General features: G+C 41.3%; 1 protein-coding gene across 1 annotated transcript in view; it reads right to left on the bottom strand.

Annotated features, from left to right (window-relative positions):
* The window catches only part of LOC128659896 (gastrula zinc finger protein XlCGF26.1-like), a 56,837-nt gene that overhangs the window by 20,779 nt on the left and 17,962 nt on the right, over positions 1-18,096 (bottom strand). The window contains exon 5 of the mRNA XM_053713483.1: positions 14,472-14,588. Within this exon, the coding sequence (XP_053569458.1) occupies positions 14,472-14,490 (19 nt within the window). The 5' untranslated portion in view covers positions 14,491-14,588. The remainder of the gene's footprint in view (positions 1-14,471; positions 14,589-18,096) is intronic.

The raw sequence follows: 18,096 nt of genomic DNA on the forward strand, positions 1-18,096 counted from the left end.
GCAAAGCTTCTGAAGCGTGATCATCGAACAATCAAGCGTTTCATTCAAAATAGTCAACAGGGTCGCAAGAAGCGTGTGGAAAAACCAAGGCGCAAAATAACTGCCCATGAACTGAGAAAAGTCAAGCGTGCAGCTGCCAAGATGCCACTTGCCACCAGTTTGGCCATATTTCAGAGCTGCAACATCACTGGAGTGCCCAAAAGCACAAGGTGTGCAATACTCAGAGACATGGCCAAGGTAAGAAAGGCTGAAAGACAACCACCACTGAACAAGACACACAAGCTGAAACGTCAAGACTGGGCCAAGAAATATCTCAAGACTGATTTTTCTAAGGTTTTATGGACTGATGAAATGAGAGTGAGTCTTGATGGGCCAGATGGATGGGCCCGTGGCTGGATTGGTAAAGGGCAGAGAGCTCCAGTCCGACTCAGACGCCAGCAAGATGGAGGTGGAGTACTGGTTTGGGCTGGTATCATCAAAGATGAGCTTGTGGGGCCTTTTCGGTTTGAGGATGGAGTCAAGCTCAACTCCCAGTCCTACTGCCAGTTTCTGGAAGACACCTTCTTCAAGCAGTGGTACAGGAAGAAGTCTGCATCCTTCAAGAAAAACATGATTTTCATGCAGGACAATGCTCCATCACACGCGTCCAAGTACTCCACAGCGTGGCTGGCAAGAAAGGGTATAAAAGAAGAAAATCTAATGACATGGCCTCCTTGTTCACCTGATCTGAACCCCATTGAGAACCTGTGGTCCATCATCAAATGTGAGATTTACAAGGAGGGAAAACAGTACACCTCTCTGAACAGTGTCTGGGAGGCTGTGGTTGCTGCTGCACGCAATGTTGATGTGAACAGATCAAAACACTGACAGAATCCATGAATGGCAGGCTTTTGAGTGTCCTTGCAAAGAAAGGTGGCTATATTGGTCACTGATTTGTTTTTGTTTTGTTTTTGAATGTCAGAAATGTATATTTGTGAATGTTGAGATGTTATATTGGTTTCACTGGTAAAAATAAATAATTGAAATGGGTATATATTTGTTTTTTGTTAAGTTGCCTAATAATTATGCACAGTAATAGTCACCTGCACACACAGATATCCCCCTAAAATAGCTAAAACTAAAAACAAACTAAAAACTACTTCCAAAAATGTTCAGCTTTGATATTAATTAGTTTTTTGGGTTCATTGAGAACATGGTTGTTGTTCAATAATAAAATTAATCCTCAAAAATACAACTTGCCTAATAATTCTGAACTCCCTGTATATACAGACACACACACATATATACACATAATATACACACACACATATATATATATATGTATATATATATATATATATATATATATATATACACACATATACATACACACACACGCACACATACATACACACATACACACAAAATCTTAAATTATGCTTACCTGATCATTTTAATTTCTTCAGACGGGAAGAGTCCACAGCTGCATTCATTACTTTTGGGAATTCAGAACCTAGCCACCAGGTGGAGGCAAAAACACCCCAACCAAATGCTTAAATACCTCCCCCACTTCCCTCATACCCCAGTAATTCTGCCGAGGGAACAAGGAACAGTAGGAAAAATATCAGGATGAAAAAGGTGCCAGAAGAACAAAAAAACAAAAAATTACAGCCACCCCATATATATTAAAAAAAAAAAAAACAAAAAAAAAAAAAAACAGAGGCGGTATCAGGTAAGCATAATTTAAGTTTTTCTTCATAAATGGGAAGAGTTCACAGCTGCATTCATTACTTTTGGGAAAACAATACCCAAGCTATAAAGGACACTGAATGCAATACTGGGGGGGTACAAAAGGTGGCCCATTCTGAGGTAACCACAGCCTGAAAGCACCTAAACTCCCAACGAAAAAAACAGCTTTACCAGAAGCAGAAGGTAACTAAAGGGAAAAGGCCCAAGGAACCGTCCAACAGTTAGAATCAGCAAGGCCCTTGTTAGAGACTGTTCAGGTTACTAGACTCGACCGAGCCAAAAGATCTCTGAGGAGACAAAGTCCAGCAGGCACTCAGCCCGCAAAATAAACTCACCCCTGACTAGAAGGGGAACATCCACATTCCCCCTGAAGGGAAGAAAAAAGGACCCAGATAAGGGAGTCTGAAAGAACCCTCAGAACACATAAAGGACTAGGGCAATAAAGATAATCCAAGGTAACTCCAAGATAGTAAACCAGGATGAAATAGGGCAAAACCTGTGAAGGAACCCTACCGACAAACCCAGACCCCAATCTGCATAGAAACCAAGGGACTAGAGAAATGCCCTGAAAACTGAAAGGGAGAAGAAAGAACCCCTTTCCTCGCCGAGTACTAACTCGCACCCAGGATAGAGCAACCGAAAGACAAATCGTCCCCACGAGCCACTGAAGAACAGCATTAGAATATCTGATTATGCTCCTCCGAAGCCATAGGCTTCCAGCTGCAAAGGAGATTTTAGCGAACACAAGCCTTCAGAAAGGAAGAACTCCAAAGTAGTGCAAAACCACTCCGTCCCAAAAAGGCTGGAAGAGAAGAAACAGAAAAACAGAACCAACAGGGAAAACTACCTGCCGAGGATGGATCCACAGCAAAACCTCCAACCTAAGGAAGGCTCACAAAATCTAACTATGATACACTGGTCAAAGATCAACAGATCAAACAGATCCCTGACCCTTGCTCCAGCAACAGACCCAGCACCCAAGTGACCGAACAAGTCCGAAAGACAAGAGAATTAAAACCCCTCGATCATCTTCTAAACAGCTAGCTAGCACACAATCAAGCTGCAAAGAGCTGCAGCTGATTTCAAACTGCAAACCTTTTGCTTGTTAGGCAGCTAATCTAACCATAAGGCTAAAACAGCTGGCCCAAGAACATCAGGAAGGAAAAGGGAGGGATCCGGCCTCCCCAAAAAGAGCTTCGGTTCCAGAACCCAGGCAGAGCTCCCTTCCCGAAGACTAAGGAAGGGCCCTTTACTCTGAACATCCTGCATTCAAGGAGGAGGAGACAAACCCACTGCATAGGGGAGCAAAGAACCTTCATGAACCAGACTGATACTTTAGAATGCCAAGACCACCCCAAAAGGAGGGAAAACAAAGACAGAACAGCTCACCTGCACATAGGAATGGAGTGAAGCTGTAGGTGGACACAAAAAAGTCCAGCACCGAATTAAGAACCATCTGGTCCCTACAGCCGGCCCAGTAGAAAAAGCTAACGCTCTGAAAGAGATAAAAATTATCCCATAGGAACATAAGATGTCCCTGAACCGGGAAACTGGGCTGTCCTGAATTATCCCTAAGGGACCTGGATACAGAACCCCCAAAATGTCCAGTCAAGGACCAAGACAAAAAAAACAAAACCCCAGACACGCAGAATCTGGATCCAGCTTTAAACAACCAATAACCCCTGAGGAACCGCCGGGTTACCCCATCTGGAGCAAATTGTGCACCACAATCAGCGCAATCACAGACCTATCCAAGGCACTTTGGACATTGAACACTCACATAAGTGTCCCAGACACAGAGTGCTTAGGAGACACCCACAGCAGGATTCAAACTCCCAACCTAAAGGGTGCTAGGCAAAGATGAAGCCACACAGCTACTCTGACTGACCCTAAACTCTCTAGGGACAACCCCACTAAGTCCAAAGACTAAGGGAAAACGTTCAAGCGAACAGAGCCCAAACCTTAAAATCTGGATAAGAATATAACAGTAGACTCCAAGATCCTTGCAGGATCATCTTCCCAGAAGCCCCTACAGCTTGAGGATTAATGAATGAACGAGCATCCTAACCCCTGGTGGTTGAAAACCCAAAATGCCTAAGCAGGGGCGAACACAGGAAAAAAAGGAGACCACCTAATCTGCAAACCTCTAAAAATATGGAAGCAGACGAAACCCGGAAGTAGAAAATGGCCAAATATGTCCTAACTTCCTTAAAACAGCTTGCTAGCACACCTTCAATGTGCAATTAGTAGCAGCTGGTTTCAAACCTGAAACAGATGACCAGAAGGCCAACCCCAAGAAAGGGAACAAAAAAGGCCCCTCAGCCTTGACCCAAAGGAAGAGGTACCGTCATCAAGGAAACAGAGTCCAAGAGGACAATACCACAGAAGCCTAAAGAGGAGACGCAGAAACCGACACCAGAACCTGGCATCACAAATCTCCATGGATCTTCTGAACCTCCAGCCCACTGGGCAGGAGAGAAACTCTAGCACCTGATCCAACGGAACCCAGGAGCCTACAGAGTACGCTTTAGCAGGATCCGACCTCGGAAAAGCAGCCAGCTAAGTATGGAAGGACAATTAGGACTGAGCACAGTCCCTTCTCATGCCCCCAGAAGAACAACCGAGGACCAGCCCAACGTCTAGGAACAAAGGGTCCCCTATAACTTGTAACGAAAACAAGAAACAAACTCCAAACAAGATAGAGCCACTCGGCATCCCAACAGGACCAGCCAAGTATAATGGGCACCACGTGTCTGAGAAAGGCTCCAAGGGACAGAGAAAACTAAATTTATGCTTACCTGATAAATTACTTTCTTTTACCATATGACGAGTCCACGGATTTCATCCTTACTTGTGGGATATTAACCTCCTGCTAACAGGAAGTGGCAAAGAGCACCACAGCAGAGCTGTATTTATAGCCCCTCCCCTTCCCCTCCACCCTCAGTCATTCAGCTGAAGGTTATAGGAAGAGAAAAGGAAAGGCTAAAAAGGTGCAGAGGTGACTGAAGTTTTCAAAAAATAAAATAAACCTGTCTTAAAATAACAGGGAGGGCCGTGGACTCGTCAGATTGTAAAAGAAAGTAATTTATCAGGTAAGCACAGATTTCATCCTTACTTGTGGGAAACCAATACCAAAGCAATAGGACACGGATGAAAGGGAGGGACAAGACAGGAACCTAAATGGAAGGCACCACTGCTTGAAGAACCTTTCTCCCAAAGATAGCCTCAGAAGAAGCAAAAGTATCAAATTTGGAAAATTTGGAAAAAGTGTGAAGGGACGACCAAGTCGCAGCCTTACAAATCTGTTCCACAGATGCATCGTTTTTAAAAGCCCATGTGGAAGCCACAGCCCTAGTAGAATGAGCCGTAATTCTTTCAGGAGGCTGCTGCCCAGCAGTCTCATATGCCAGGCAGATGATACTTCTCAGCCAAAAAGAAAGAGTTAGCCGTAGCTTTCTGACCCCTACGCTTTCCAGAATAAACAATGAATAATGAAGATGATTGACAAAAATCCTTAGTTGCCTATAAGTAAAACTTTAAGGCACGGACCACCAGGACACAAGGAAGGAACAACAATTTCCTGATTAATATTCTTATTCGAAACAACCTTAGGAAGGAACCCAGATTTGGTACGTAAAATCAACTTATCAGAATGAAATATGAGATAAGGCAAATCACACTGTAATGCTGAAAGCTCAGAAACTCTTCGAGCAGAAGAAATAGCAACCAAAAACAGAACTTTCCAAGATAATAGTTTAATATCTATGGCATGCATAGGTTCAAACGGAACCCCTTGCAGAACTCGAAGAACTAAATTCAATCTCCAGGGAGGAGTAATAGGTCTAAATACAGGCTTAATTCTAGATAGAGCCTGACAAAAAGACTGAACTTTTGATACATTTGCCAAACGTTTGTGAAACAGAATTGACAAAGCTGAAATTTGTCCCTTTAAAGAACTTGCTGATAACCCTTTCTCCAATCCTTCTTGGAGAAAAGACAAAATCCTAGGAATCCTAACTTTACTCCATGAGTAACCCTTGGATTCACACCAATAAAGATATTTACACCATATCTTATGATAGATCTTTCTACTGACAGGCTTTCTAGCCTGTATCAAAGTATTGATAACTGAATCAGAGAATCCTCGCTTCGATAAAATCAAGTGTTCAATCTCCACGCTGTCAGTTGCAGAGAAATTAGATTTGAATGTTGGAAAGGACCTTGAATGAGAAGGTCCTGTCTCAACGGAAGTTTCCACGGTGGCAGAGAGGACATGTCCACTAGATCCGCATACCAAATCCTGCGTGGCCAGGATCACTGAAGCTCTCTCCTGTTTGATTCAAGCAATCACGCGTGGGAGGAAAGGAAACGGCGGAAGCGCATAAGCTAGGCTGAACAACCAAGGTACTGCCAAGGCATCTATCAGTTCGGCCTGAGGATCCCTTGACCGGGATCCGTATTTTGGAAGCTTGGCATTCTGACGAGATGCCATCAAATCCAATTCCGGTCTGCCCCATCTGAGAATCAATGAGGCAAATACCTCCGGGTGAAGTTCCCACTCCCCCGGATGAAAAGTCTGTCGACTTAGAAAATCTGCTTCCCAGATCTCTACCCCTGGGATGTAGATTGCTGACAGATGACAAGAGTGGGCCTCTGCCCAACTGATTATCTTGGATACTTCTATCATCGCTAAGGAACTCCTTGTTCCCCCGATGATTGACATATGCCACAGTCGTTATGTTGTCCGACTGGAATCTGATGAATTTGGCCGAAGCCAACTGAGGCCACGCCTGAAGCGCATTGAATATTGCTCTCAGTTCCAGAATATTGATTGGAAGTAGAGACTCCACCTGAGTACAAACACCCTGAGCCTTCAGGGAGTTCCAAACTGCACCCCAGCCCAGAAGGCTGGCATCTGTTGTTACTATCACCCACGAGGGTCTGCGGAAACAAGTCCCCTGGGACAGATGATCTGGCGACAACCACCAAAGAATAGAGTTTCTGGTCTCTTGATCCAGAATTATCTTTGGAGATAAATCAGCATAATCCCCATTCCACTGACCGAGCATGCACAGTTGCAGTGGTCTGAGATGAAAGCGAGCAAACGGAACGATGTCCATTGCCACTACCATTAATCTGATTACCTCCATACACTGAGCCACTGATGGCCGAGGAATGGACAGAAGTGCTCGACAAGTATTCAAAATCTTTGATTTTCTGACCTCCATCAGAAATACTTTCATGGCTACCAAGTCTATCAGAGTTCCCAAGAAAGGAACCCTTGTCTGTGGAACAAGTGAACTCTTCTCTATGTTCACCTTCCAGCCGTGAGTTCTCAGAAAAGACAACACTGTGTCCGTGTAAGATTTTGTCAGATGATATGTTGATGCCTGAATCAGAATATCGTCCAGATAAGGCGCTACCGCTATCCCTTGCGGTCTGAGATCCGCCAAAAGAGACCCTAGAACCTTTGTGAAGATTCTGGGTGCTGTGGCCAACCTGAAAGGAAGTGCCACGAACTGATAATGTTTATCCAAGAAGGCAAATCTTAGAAACTGATGATGATCTTTGTGGATTGGAATATGAAGGTAAGCATCCATCAAATCCACGGTAGTCATATATTGACCCTCCTGGATCATTGGCAAAATCATTTGAATTGTCTCCATCTTGAATGATGGAACTCTTAGAAATTTGTTTAGACACTTGAGGACCAAAATGGGTCTGAACGTTCCCTCTTTTTTGGGGACCACAAATAGGTTTGAGTAAAACCCCTGTCCCTGTTCCAATTTTGGAACAGGACAGATTACTCCCATAGTAAAAGGTCTTTTACACAGCGTAAGAATGCCTCTCTCTTTATCTGGTTTGCAGATAATTTTGAAAGATGAAATCTCCCTCTTGGGAGAAAATCCTTGAATTCCAATTGATAACTGTGGGTCACTATTTCTAGTGCCCAGGAATCCTGAACATCTCTTGCCCAAGCCTGAGCAAAGAAAGAAAGTCTGCCCCCTACTAGATCCGGTCCCGGATCGGGGGCCACCCCTTCATGCTGCTTTGTGGAAAAAGAAGAAGCGGGGGGGTCCTCCTTTAACCCCTTAATGACCACAGCACTTTTCCATTTTCTGTCCGTTTGGGACCAGGGCTATTTTTGCATTTCTGTGGTGTTTGCGTTTAGCTGTAATTTTCCTCTTACTCATTTACTGTACCCACACATATTATATACCGTTTTTCTCGCCATTAAATGGACTTTCTAAAGATACCATTATTTTCATCATATCTTATAATTTACTATAAAAAAATTATAAAATATGAGGAAAAATGGAAAAAAAAAAACACTTTTTCTAACTTTGACCCCCAAAATCTGTTACATATCTACAACCACCAAAAAACACCCATGCTAAATAGTTTCTAAATTTTGTCCTGAGTTTAGAAATACCCAATGTTAACATGTTCTTTGCTTTTTTTGCAAGTTATAGGGCCATAAATACAAATAGCACTTTGCTATTTCCAAACCACTTTTTTCCAAAATTAGCGCTAGTTACATTGGGATATCTGTCAGGAATCCCTGAATATCCCCTGACATGTATATATTTTTTTTTAGAAGACATCCCAAAGTATTGATCTAGGCCAATTTTGGTATATTTCATACCACCATTTCACCGCCAAATGCGATCAAATACAAAAAATCGTTCACTTTTTCACAAATTTTTTCACAAACTTTCGGTTTCTCACTGAAATTATTTACAAACAACTTGTGCAATTATGGCATAAATGGTTGTAAATTCTTCTCTGGGATCCCCTTTGTTCAGAAATAGCAGACATATATGGCTTTGGCGTTGCTTTTTGGTAATTAGAAGGCCGCTAAATGCCACTGCGCACCACAAGTGTATTATGCCCAGCAGTGAAGGGGTTAATTAGGGAGCTTTTAGGGAGCTTGTAGGGTTAATTTTAGCTTTAGTGTAGTGTAGTAGACAACCCCAAGTATTGATCTAGGCACATTTTGGTATATTTCATGCCACCATTTCACCGCCAAATGCGATCAAATTGAAAAAAAAAGTTAAATTTTTCACAATTTTAGGTTTCTCACTGAAATAATTTACAAACAGCTTGTGCAATTATGGCACAAATGGTTGTAAATACTTGTCTGGGATCCCCTTTGTTCAGAAATAGCAGACATATATGACTTTGGCGTTGCTTTCTGGTAATTAGAAGGCCGCTAAATCCTGCTGCGCCTCACACGTGTATTATGGCTAGCAGTGAAGGGGTTAATTAGGGAGTTTGTAGGGAGCTTACAGGGTTAATTTTAGCTTTAGTGTAGAGATCAGCCTCCCACCTGACACATCCCACCCCCTGATCCCTCCCAAACAGCTCCCTTCCCTCCCCCACCCCACAATTGTCCCCGCCATCTTAAGTACTGGCAGAAAGTCTGCCAGTACTAAAATAAAAGGGTTTTTAAAAAAAAATAAAAAAAAATTTAAGCATATTTACATATGCTACTGTGTAGGATCCCCCCCTAGCCCCCAACCTCCCTGATCCCCCCCCCAAAACCGCTCTCTAACCCTCCCCGCTGCCTCATTGGGGGCCATCTTGGGTACTGGCAGCTGTCTGCCAGTACCCAGTTTGCAAAAAAAAGTGCTTTTTTTTTTGTTTGTATGGGTTTTTTCTGTAGTGTAGCTTCCCCCCCACACAGAGAAACCCCCACCACCTTGCTGATCGTTTTTGTTTTAAAACGTTTTACCCATTTTTTAACATTTTTTAACATTTTTTACTATTTGATTTTCTGTAGCGTAGCGGTTCCCACCCGCTCCCTCCCCGTGCACGCGCCCGCCCCCACCCTCCCGTGCACGCGCGCGCGTCCGTGCGTGCCCCCGGCCATCCCCGCCCACGATCCCGCCCCCCCTCCACATAAACAAGGGCCATCGATGGCCGCCACCCGCCTCCCGGTCCGGCTCCCACCCACCAACGCTTTGAGCCACTGATCTCCGGTGCAGAGAGGGCCACAGAGTGGCTCTCTCTGCACCGGATGGCTTTAAAAGGTTATTGCAGGATGCCTCCATATCGAGGCATCACTGCAATAACCGGAAAGCAGCTGGAAGCGAGCGGGATCGCTTCCAGCTGCTTTCCACACCGAGGACGTGCAGGGTACGTCCTCAGGCATTAACTGCCTTTTTTTTGAGGACGTACCCTGCACGTCCTCGGTCGTTAAGGGGTTAAAGTTAAAAAAAAACGAAAATTATTCTGTTTACCCCTCATTTAAACCAACCTATCCTGAGGTAGGGCATGGCCCTTACCTCCTGTAATATCAGAAATGATCTCCTTCAATTCTAGCCCAAAAAGGGTCTAACCTTTAAAGGGAATAGCTAAAAGCTTATGTTTTGATGACACATCAGCAGACCAAGATTTGAGCCACAATGCTCAACGTGCTAAAATAGCAAATCCTGCATTTTTTTCCGCTAATTTAGCAATTTGAAAAGCGGCATCAGTAATAAAAGAATTAGCTAGCTTGAGAGCCTTAATTATATCTAGAATGTCATCTAATGGAGTCTCAACCTTAAGAGACTCTTCTAGAGCCTCAATCCAAAAAGCTGCTGCAGTAGTTACTGGAACAATGCAAGCCGTAGGTTGTAAAAGAAATCCCTGATTAACAAATAATTTCTTTAGTAGACCCTCTAATTTCTCATCCATAGAATCCTTGAAAGCACAACTATCCTCAATGGGTATAGTAGTACGCTTAGCTAGGGAAGATATAGCTCCATCTACCTTAGGGACCGTTTGCCATGAGTCCCGAATGGTATCTGATATAGGAAATATTTTCTTAAATTTAGGAGAGGGAGAAAACGGTATACCTGGTCTATCCCATTCCTTATTAATAATTTCCGAAATTCTCTTAGGAACCGGAAAAACATCAGTGTAAGTAGGAACTTCCAAATATTTATCCATGTTACACAATTTCTCTGGAGGAATCACAATAGGATCACAATCATCCAGAGTTGCTAAAACCTCCCTAAGTAACAGGTGGAGGTGTTCAAGCTTAAATTTAAATGACATAGCATCTGAATCTGTCTGAGGCAAAACATTCCCTGAATCAGAAATGTCACCCTCAGACAGTAATTCCCTGATCCCCAACTCAGAGCACTGTGAGGGAACATCGGAAATAGCTAATAAAGCATCAGAGGAATCAGTATTTACATTAATACTTGACCTACTGCGTTTACCCTGCAACACTGGTAATTTAGACAATACCTCTGTAAGGGTAGTTGACATAACTGCAGCCATTTTCTGCAGAGTAAAGGAATTAGATGCACTAGAAGTATTAGGCGTCGCTTGTGTGGGCATGAAATGTTGTGACACTTGGGGAGAATTGGATGGCATATCCTGATTCTCTTCAGACTGAGAATCATCCCTAGGCACACTTACTTTATTTAAAATATGCTTTTTACATTATAAAGCCCTTTCAGTACAAAAGTTACACAATGTTAGAGGGGGTTGCACAATAGCTTCTAAACACATAGAACAATGAGAAACCTCAATGTCAGACAAGTTGAACAGACTAGTAATACCACAAAAGTCGTTTAAACACTTATTTATAGCATAAAATAAACATAAGAAAAAACATGTACTGTACCTTTAAGAAAAGAAAAAGTGAACAATTTTTCCAAAATGCACAAAAAACGTTAAATTATTCCCAAATTTAACTTAATATCGTTGGTTAATCCAAAAATTACTGCACCCAGAAGCAAGAGCAGAAATAAGGCTTTAGAAGTACTTATATCAACATGTAGTCAAAAGATAGATAGAAATACACTCTGCACCTCGCCACAGCTCTGCTGTGGTGCCTACCTGCCCCCAGGGTATTTAGAATCAAGTTTCCAACCCTTCACACCAGCTACACAGTCCAGGAGCCACCGAGTTACTGTTTGCTGCTGCTAAGCCTGAAGAAATTGCGCCAAAATAGGCTCCGCCCCTTAAGGTCAAAAGTCAGAGTAGGCCCAAACAACACCGCATGGAAATGCAGTTTTGCACTAAAGTAAAAATACACACACAATATAACCCTCAAGCATAAAACCAATAAGTTTTAAGTGCCAAAAAAACTAAAACATAAAACATCATTTTTTATATTGTCTTTTTATATTGTCTCCCATGTCACATAATGCCCAAATATCAACTAATGATAATTATAAAATAGGGACTCCAGTAACACCCCTCTTATTAAAATAGGTTTTACTGCTTACCCCATTCCCATACAGGGAAATAATGGCAGCCAGTTCTGATACACCAAGTCTCCTTAGAAAAAAAGGCTGCACATACCTTGATGCTGCTTGTAGCATGAAACCGGTCTCCACACTGAAGATGTCTCATGGTTACCTTCAGAAGTCTTGTGGGAACCAGCGTGGATCTTAGTTACAAATGCTAAGATCATCAAACCTCAGGGCAGAAATCTTCTTCCATATCCCCCTGAGGAAAATAGTACGCACCGGTACCATTTAAAATAAAAAACTTCTTGATTGAAGAAACTAAAACTAACACCTCACTTTACCATGTCTTCCTAGTATAACACAGGCAAAGAGAATGACTGAGGGTGGGGGGGAAGGGAGGGGCTATATATACAGCTCTGCTGTGGTGCTCTTTGCCACTTCCTGTTAGCAGGAGGTTAATATCCCACAAGTAAGGATGAAATCTGTGGACTCGTCATATCTTTGTAAAAGAAAACTAGTACCCAATCAGGACCAGTCTGACACATAGGGCACCCAAGAAAATCCAAGGTCACAAAAGTTGCAGCCCTAAAAGGGATAGACAAATTAACACCTCCAAAGGCTGGTGGCACACCACCTCCTATGACCCAGACTCTAGTGAAACAGATTCTCTCTGTTGCCTCCGTCAGGAATACGGAAATGGAGGACAAAAAAAAGTTACCACGCCCGATCACAAGGCGCACCTTCCAGTCCAAGAAAAAAGCGCGTCAGTCCGTGAAGACCGCACGGTTTGCAATAAAAGGCCTGTATGCACCGAAATAGACACAAGCCCAAATATTGCTACACATTAGCTGTTGCTACACATTAGCAGACAGAATCACATAAACATGATTAAAGTTCCCCCCTGTTCAATAACCCCTCTCAGGAGATATAAACCCTTTATTCCAAAGCTAAAAGGAGTCCCACCGAGACCCTGTCTTCATCATTAACATTACATTCCATATTGAAAGTAAAATGAAACGATCTTACTGGAATCTATGCCGTGGAACAGGAACACAGCCCTTCAAGTGTGACAGATAGTAGCCTCGCTTCTGACATGGACTTGAGAGAAGAAAGCAGGCAGCGAAACTCGTCAATGCTGATTGCTAATTGAGCTGTTAATAGGAATCAGGATGGCGTCACAGAATAACTCTTTCTGGATCTCTGGACCCCAACTTTCATCCATGCTCTCACTGAGAGTCTGACAGGACTACTTAAAACTCCAGTCCCATTCCAAAGAGTATAACCCTCTATAAGAAACTAAACCAAAATCATCTGACACTTCTCTGCCAACCTCCTGTGATGAGAGGCAAAGAATGACTGGGGGATGAGGGAAGTGGGGGCAGGTATTTAAGCCTTTGGCTGGGGTGTCTTTGCCTCCTCCTGGTGGCCAGGTTCTGAATTCCCAAAAGTAATGAATGCAGCTGTGGACTCTTCCTGTTTATGAAGAAAATACACATATACACACACACACACACACAGACATACCCACACATACATACACACAAAATACACAAACACACATATACACACACAAAGTCATGCATACAGACACACACACACACACACATACATATAGACACATACACATTTATTAAAGAAAAAAAAATCTGACTCCTAAAAGTATTTTTGTTGGCTCCTAGACTTTAAATAAATTTGTTAAGCCCTGACTTACCATATCTGCTATGTGCTGTTACCCTGTACCACATTGGAGTTCAGGAAGGGGGAGGAAGTTGACACACATACAGATACATACACACACAGTTACATACATACATACATACATACATACACAGATACACACAGATGCATACACACACAGATGCACACAGATACATACACACACAAACACAGATACATATATACACACACATACAAACACACACACACACAAACACAAATACAGATACAAATATACATTTACACATACATACATACACACACACACACAATAAAGAACAAAAAAAACAAAAATCTGGCTCCTAAGTATTTTGGTTGGCTCCTAGACTCCTAAAATAAATTTGTGGTTACCCTGTACCGCACTGGAGTTCAGGAAGGGGAAGGAAATTGAAATAGAGGAACGTAGAAAATATTTACACTGAGATAGAATGGAACAGTGACACCTGCAGGCAGAAATTAAAAGTGCAGGCAAAAAAAGAATTTCTGCAGAAACAGTAAATTTTCCGCAATGAGATCGTACATCTCAGTATGTTCTGCCTTGGGGGTTATGGGTGTTCCATGAGTGAGGTCAGGGCAGGTGAAAGGTGATGGTGTTCTGAGTAAAGAACCAGGCCAGAGGGTGAGGTTAGGTAGTTGTTAGACATGATCTGTCTAAAACAACAGAGGGGGAGAAGTACTTTTAACCCTCCTCCTCAGCTCAATAGGGGTTGCTCCTTCTTTATAACGTCATTGACACAAAAGATTCAGATATAAATATAATAGCTTATTTGTTTAATGAGTGATCTATTCTATTTTCCCAGTAATTAAAGTCAGCATAATATCTATTTTACTCACCTAACACATATGAGTTCATGCTGATAACCAGGCTCCAATGTCTGTGCTCAGGAAAAAGGTTCCCTTATTCACTGCAATTACATCAATACCTGATATCTCTCAGTGCTCTGGCCGTGTCTGTAAAATGTATATTAAATGGTTTAGACAGATAATAATAAATAATGTTTCTGATTAACTGTACCTATGGTATGATTAAAGGCACGCATAACAATTCATGTGATACAGATCAGCTGATTAGGTTATTAAATATGTGATATTAATTCAGCACAAGCATTTAGTACAGTTAGCTCTGTGGGTGTTATAATTGCTCCTTAAATATTAATCTTCCCAGATCTATACAACATAACGGTAGAAAATCTATTTAAGTGGGGCCCTATCACAACTTTACAAATTTATTATAATCTTTGTTTTCTATCATTTATATGAAACAATATTTTCTCCTGAAAGAAATGTTAAATATCAGTTGTTTAAATATAAGTTACATTGCATACTGCAGTATTGGTATTGTACTTCCTACTAATTCTCACTGTCAGACATTTTGTCATGTGCTCCACCCCCAGTCCTTTAACTTCTCTTGGTCAATACTTAGTGGTCAGAATATACCAAGATGTACCCAATACAGAGGTGTTTTCAACTGGAACAGGTAGAATTAAGCTGGCTATTTCAGGTTCAGCAACAAGTGTGGATAATAACAGTGTCCCTTTTTTAATATATTGACACTGAATCCTTTTAATCTTGTGACCAAATAAGATTATAATCCACCAAGGGGGAGAGGGGGGGACTGGTAATTTATTGCCACATTTCCAGTACCAGGGAGACAGCATGTTATACCTGGGAGGCCCCTGGGTCTATATTTAAAAATGGTCTTTTAAGCAAACCATATGACAGGGATTAAGCCGACATTCTCTAGTATATTGAGCTCCTGTCTCCTTAGACAGTCATCCATTTTGGCCCATTCTCCCGGCACAAAAATACACAAGAACTCTTCCGTCCTCTGTCTCCCAGGAATCAGGCAGGTTCTTCACCCCACTCCTCTCCCTTATCTCATTGCTCTGGCGTGCGCCACAACGTCTAAGTAGGCATTAGATCGACTTCCTTCAATAAGCTGCTCACAGTTCAGTGCCTCCGGTCCAAGAATATCACCCTGTGCCTCGAGGCTGATTGATAGGGGAATGCTGAAAATCCCTGCAACACTTCCTGCTCCTTGCTCCACCACAAACGGAACATTAATGTTCTAGAAGCACAGGAATTACTGGCTGCTATTTAAATTGTTTCTTTTAAGTAACCAAGGTTCATCCCTATGGAAAATAGGGTCAATAAAATTTGTTTTTGTTTCTGTTGTCAGAGTGACCAAAGGTTAATTAACATAGGATATTCGCTTGGTAGGGGTATGTTAGGAGTTTCGGTTTTGTGCTGTGTGGGGTGTTTTTTTGTGTGTGCTTTGTCACTCCATCTCTCTATGCATCATTTAAGTATACAGAATATCTTTAAATGGGGACACAGTTGAATATACTGTCATGGAATGTCAGGGGAATTTCCTCCCCAATAAAACGTAAGCAAATAATAGTACAGCTGGGTAGACACGCCCCCGACATTGCCATGATTCAAGAAACACATCTTAAGGAGAATTAATTAAGCAAATTAAAAACCTGATGGGTGGGGCTAGTATTGGCCACATCTTCCACTAAAAGTAGCTGGGGGGTTGCAATGTCAATACACAAAAAATTAGATACGAATAGTAGGTATATTTTTGTTCACTTAATAACTGGTGGCACACAATATGAGATAGGTAAAATATATGGGCCAAATGTATTCTCTCCACAATTTTGGGACACAATTAAAAGTAAGCTATATTCAATTGCTAGTGAAAAAGTAATTCTTGCCGGCGATTTCAACATAATACTATGTCCTAAGTTAGACAGATCTTCAATTAAAAAGAAGGTCAAGAATGAAAAAATTGCCTAGTATTTAAAAAAAAAATTGTACGGCTTTAAAACTCAATGATATATGGAGAATTAAAAATCCAGAGAGCTATGAATATACATGTGTGTCCAAGACCCAGAATTGATTATATTCTTGTTTCAGAGCAGCTTATATTATTAGATTCAGAACCTAAAATTCATGATATATTGGTCTTCGATCACGCAATAATCTCCATCAAATTTCAAGCGATAAAAGCTAAAAATTGTGTAAATAATTTTTTTATGTTCGCACGCTTTATGCTAGAGAATACTAAATTTAATACCTGCCTGTCCGGTCAATAGAAAGAATTCCATCATAATAATAGAGGGCATTAGGATAAAATTGAAGTATATTGGGAAACGGCAAAAGCGGTTCTAAGGGGAAAGATAAAAGCATATATGTGTAATTGGAAAAGAAAACGGCAAGCTAGGGAATTACAACTATCTAATCGGCTCAGGAATGCATTAATACGATATAGATCAGAGAACTCTAAGTTCAATTGGGATAAATATTGTCATGCTAGAACCGAAAGGGAGTTACTCTTAAAGCAAAAGTATTTAGAGGAAGACAAGAAAATCAATAATCGATATAAGGGATATATTGGTTGCTCGGCTAAATATTTAGCAAAAATAACTAAGAATAGGAAGAGTAAAAACTACATAGCAGCAATGAAGGAAGGGGGCCATAGATATACTGATAACGAAAATATCAGAGAGGTATTTTTTAAATTTCATCAAAATTTATATTAAAAAGTTGAAGAAGATCTATCGAATAGAACAAACTTCTGGTCCAAAATTTCTCCTCCCAAGGTTTCAGAAAATGATCTTGAACTGATCAATAAACTATTCTCAGTATGTGAGATTTGTGAGGCTATCGGGGAATCCAAACTGAATAAAGGGTCTGGCCCAGATTGGCTCCCTGCAGAGTTTTACAAAATTTTAGTAGAAGACATTAAATATACACTGACTAAACTGTTCAACTTGTATTATACTACTAATATTCTAATATCAAGTTACTTTTCCGCAGCTAATCCTCACGTCTATGCTAGCGAACAGGTTAAATAAATGTCTGTATAAAATAATACATCCTGATCAAACGGGTTTTATACAAGGAAGGAATATGTCTCTAAACTTGCGCAAAGTGGAAGTCATTTTGGATTATTTTTGGAATACAAATCCCCAACAATTACCAAAAAAATCGAATAAAAAGAAGATGTTTTATACAGACTTGGCTCTGCTTTCGTTAGATGCAGAGAAGGCTTTTGACTCTATTTCTTGGAATCATCTGCTAGATTCATTATCTCAGTTTGGATTTATTGGAAGTTTTGAAGGTTTTATCCGGAAATTATATACAAATCCCTATTCTTATTTATTAATTAATGGTAACCCCTCAGCTAGAATTTTACTAGGTCGTGGGACTCGCCAAGGATGTCCCCTCTCCCCGTTGTTGTTCAATATATCTATAGAATCCCTTGCTATATGGCTCCGGTGTGAATTGATAGGGCTGAAATTTGGTACTGAGAAGATTAAAATATTATTGTATACTGATGACTTACTGGTTTTCTTGGAAATCTATACCTTTATTATTAGATATGCTCACTATCTTTAGCTCGATTTCAGGTTATAAGATTAATCTGTGAAAAAGCGAATTGATGTGGATTATG

The sequence above is a fragment of the Bombina bombina genome, chromosome 5 (genome assembly GCF_027579735.1).
Source record: "Bombina bombina isolate aBomBom1 chromosome 5, aBomBom1.pri, whole genome shotgun sequence".
Taxonomy (NCBI): domain Eukaryota; kingdom Metazoa; phylum Chordata; class Amphibia; order Anura; family Bombinatoridae; genus Bombina; species Bombina bombina.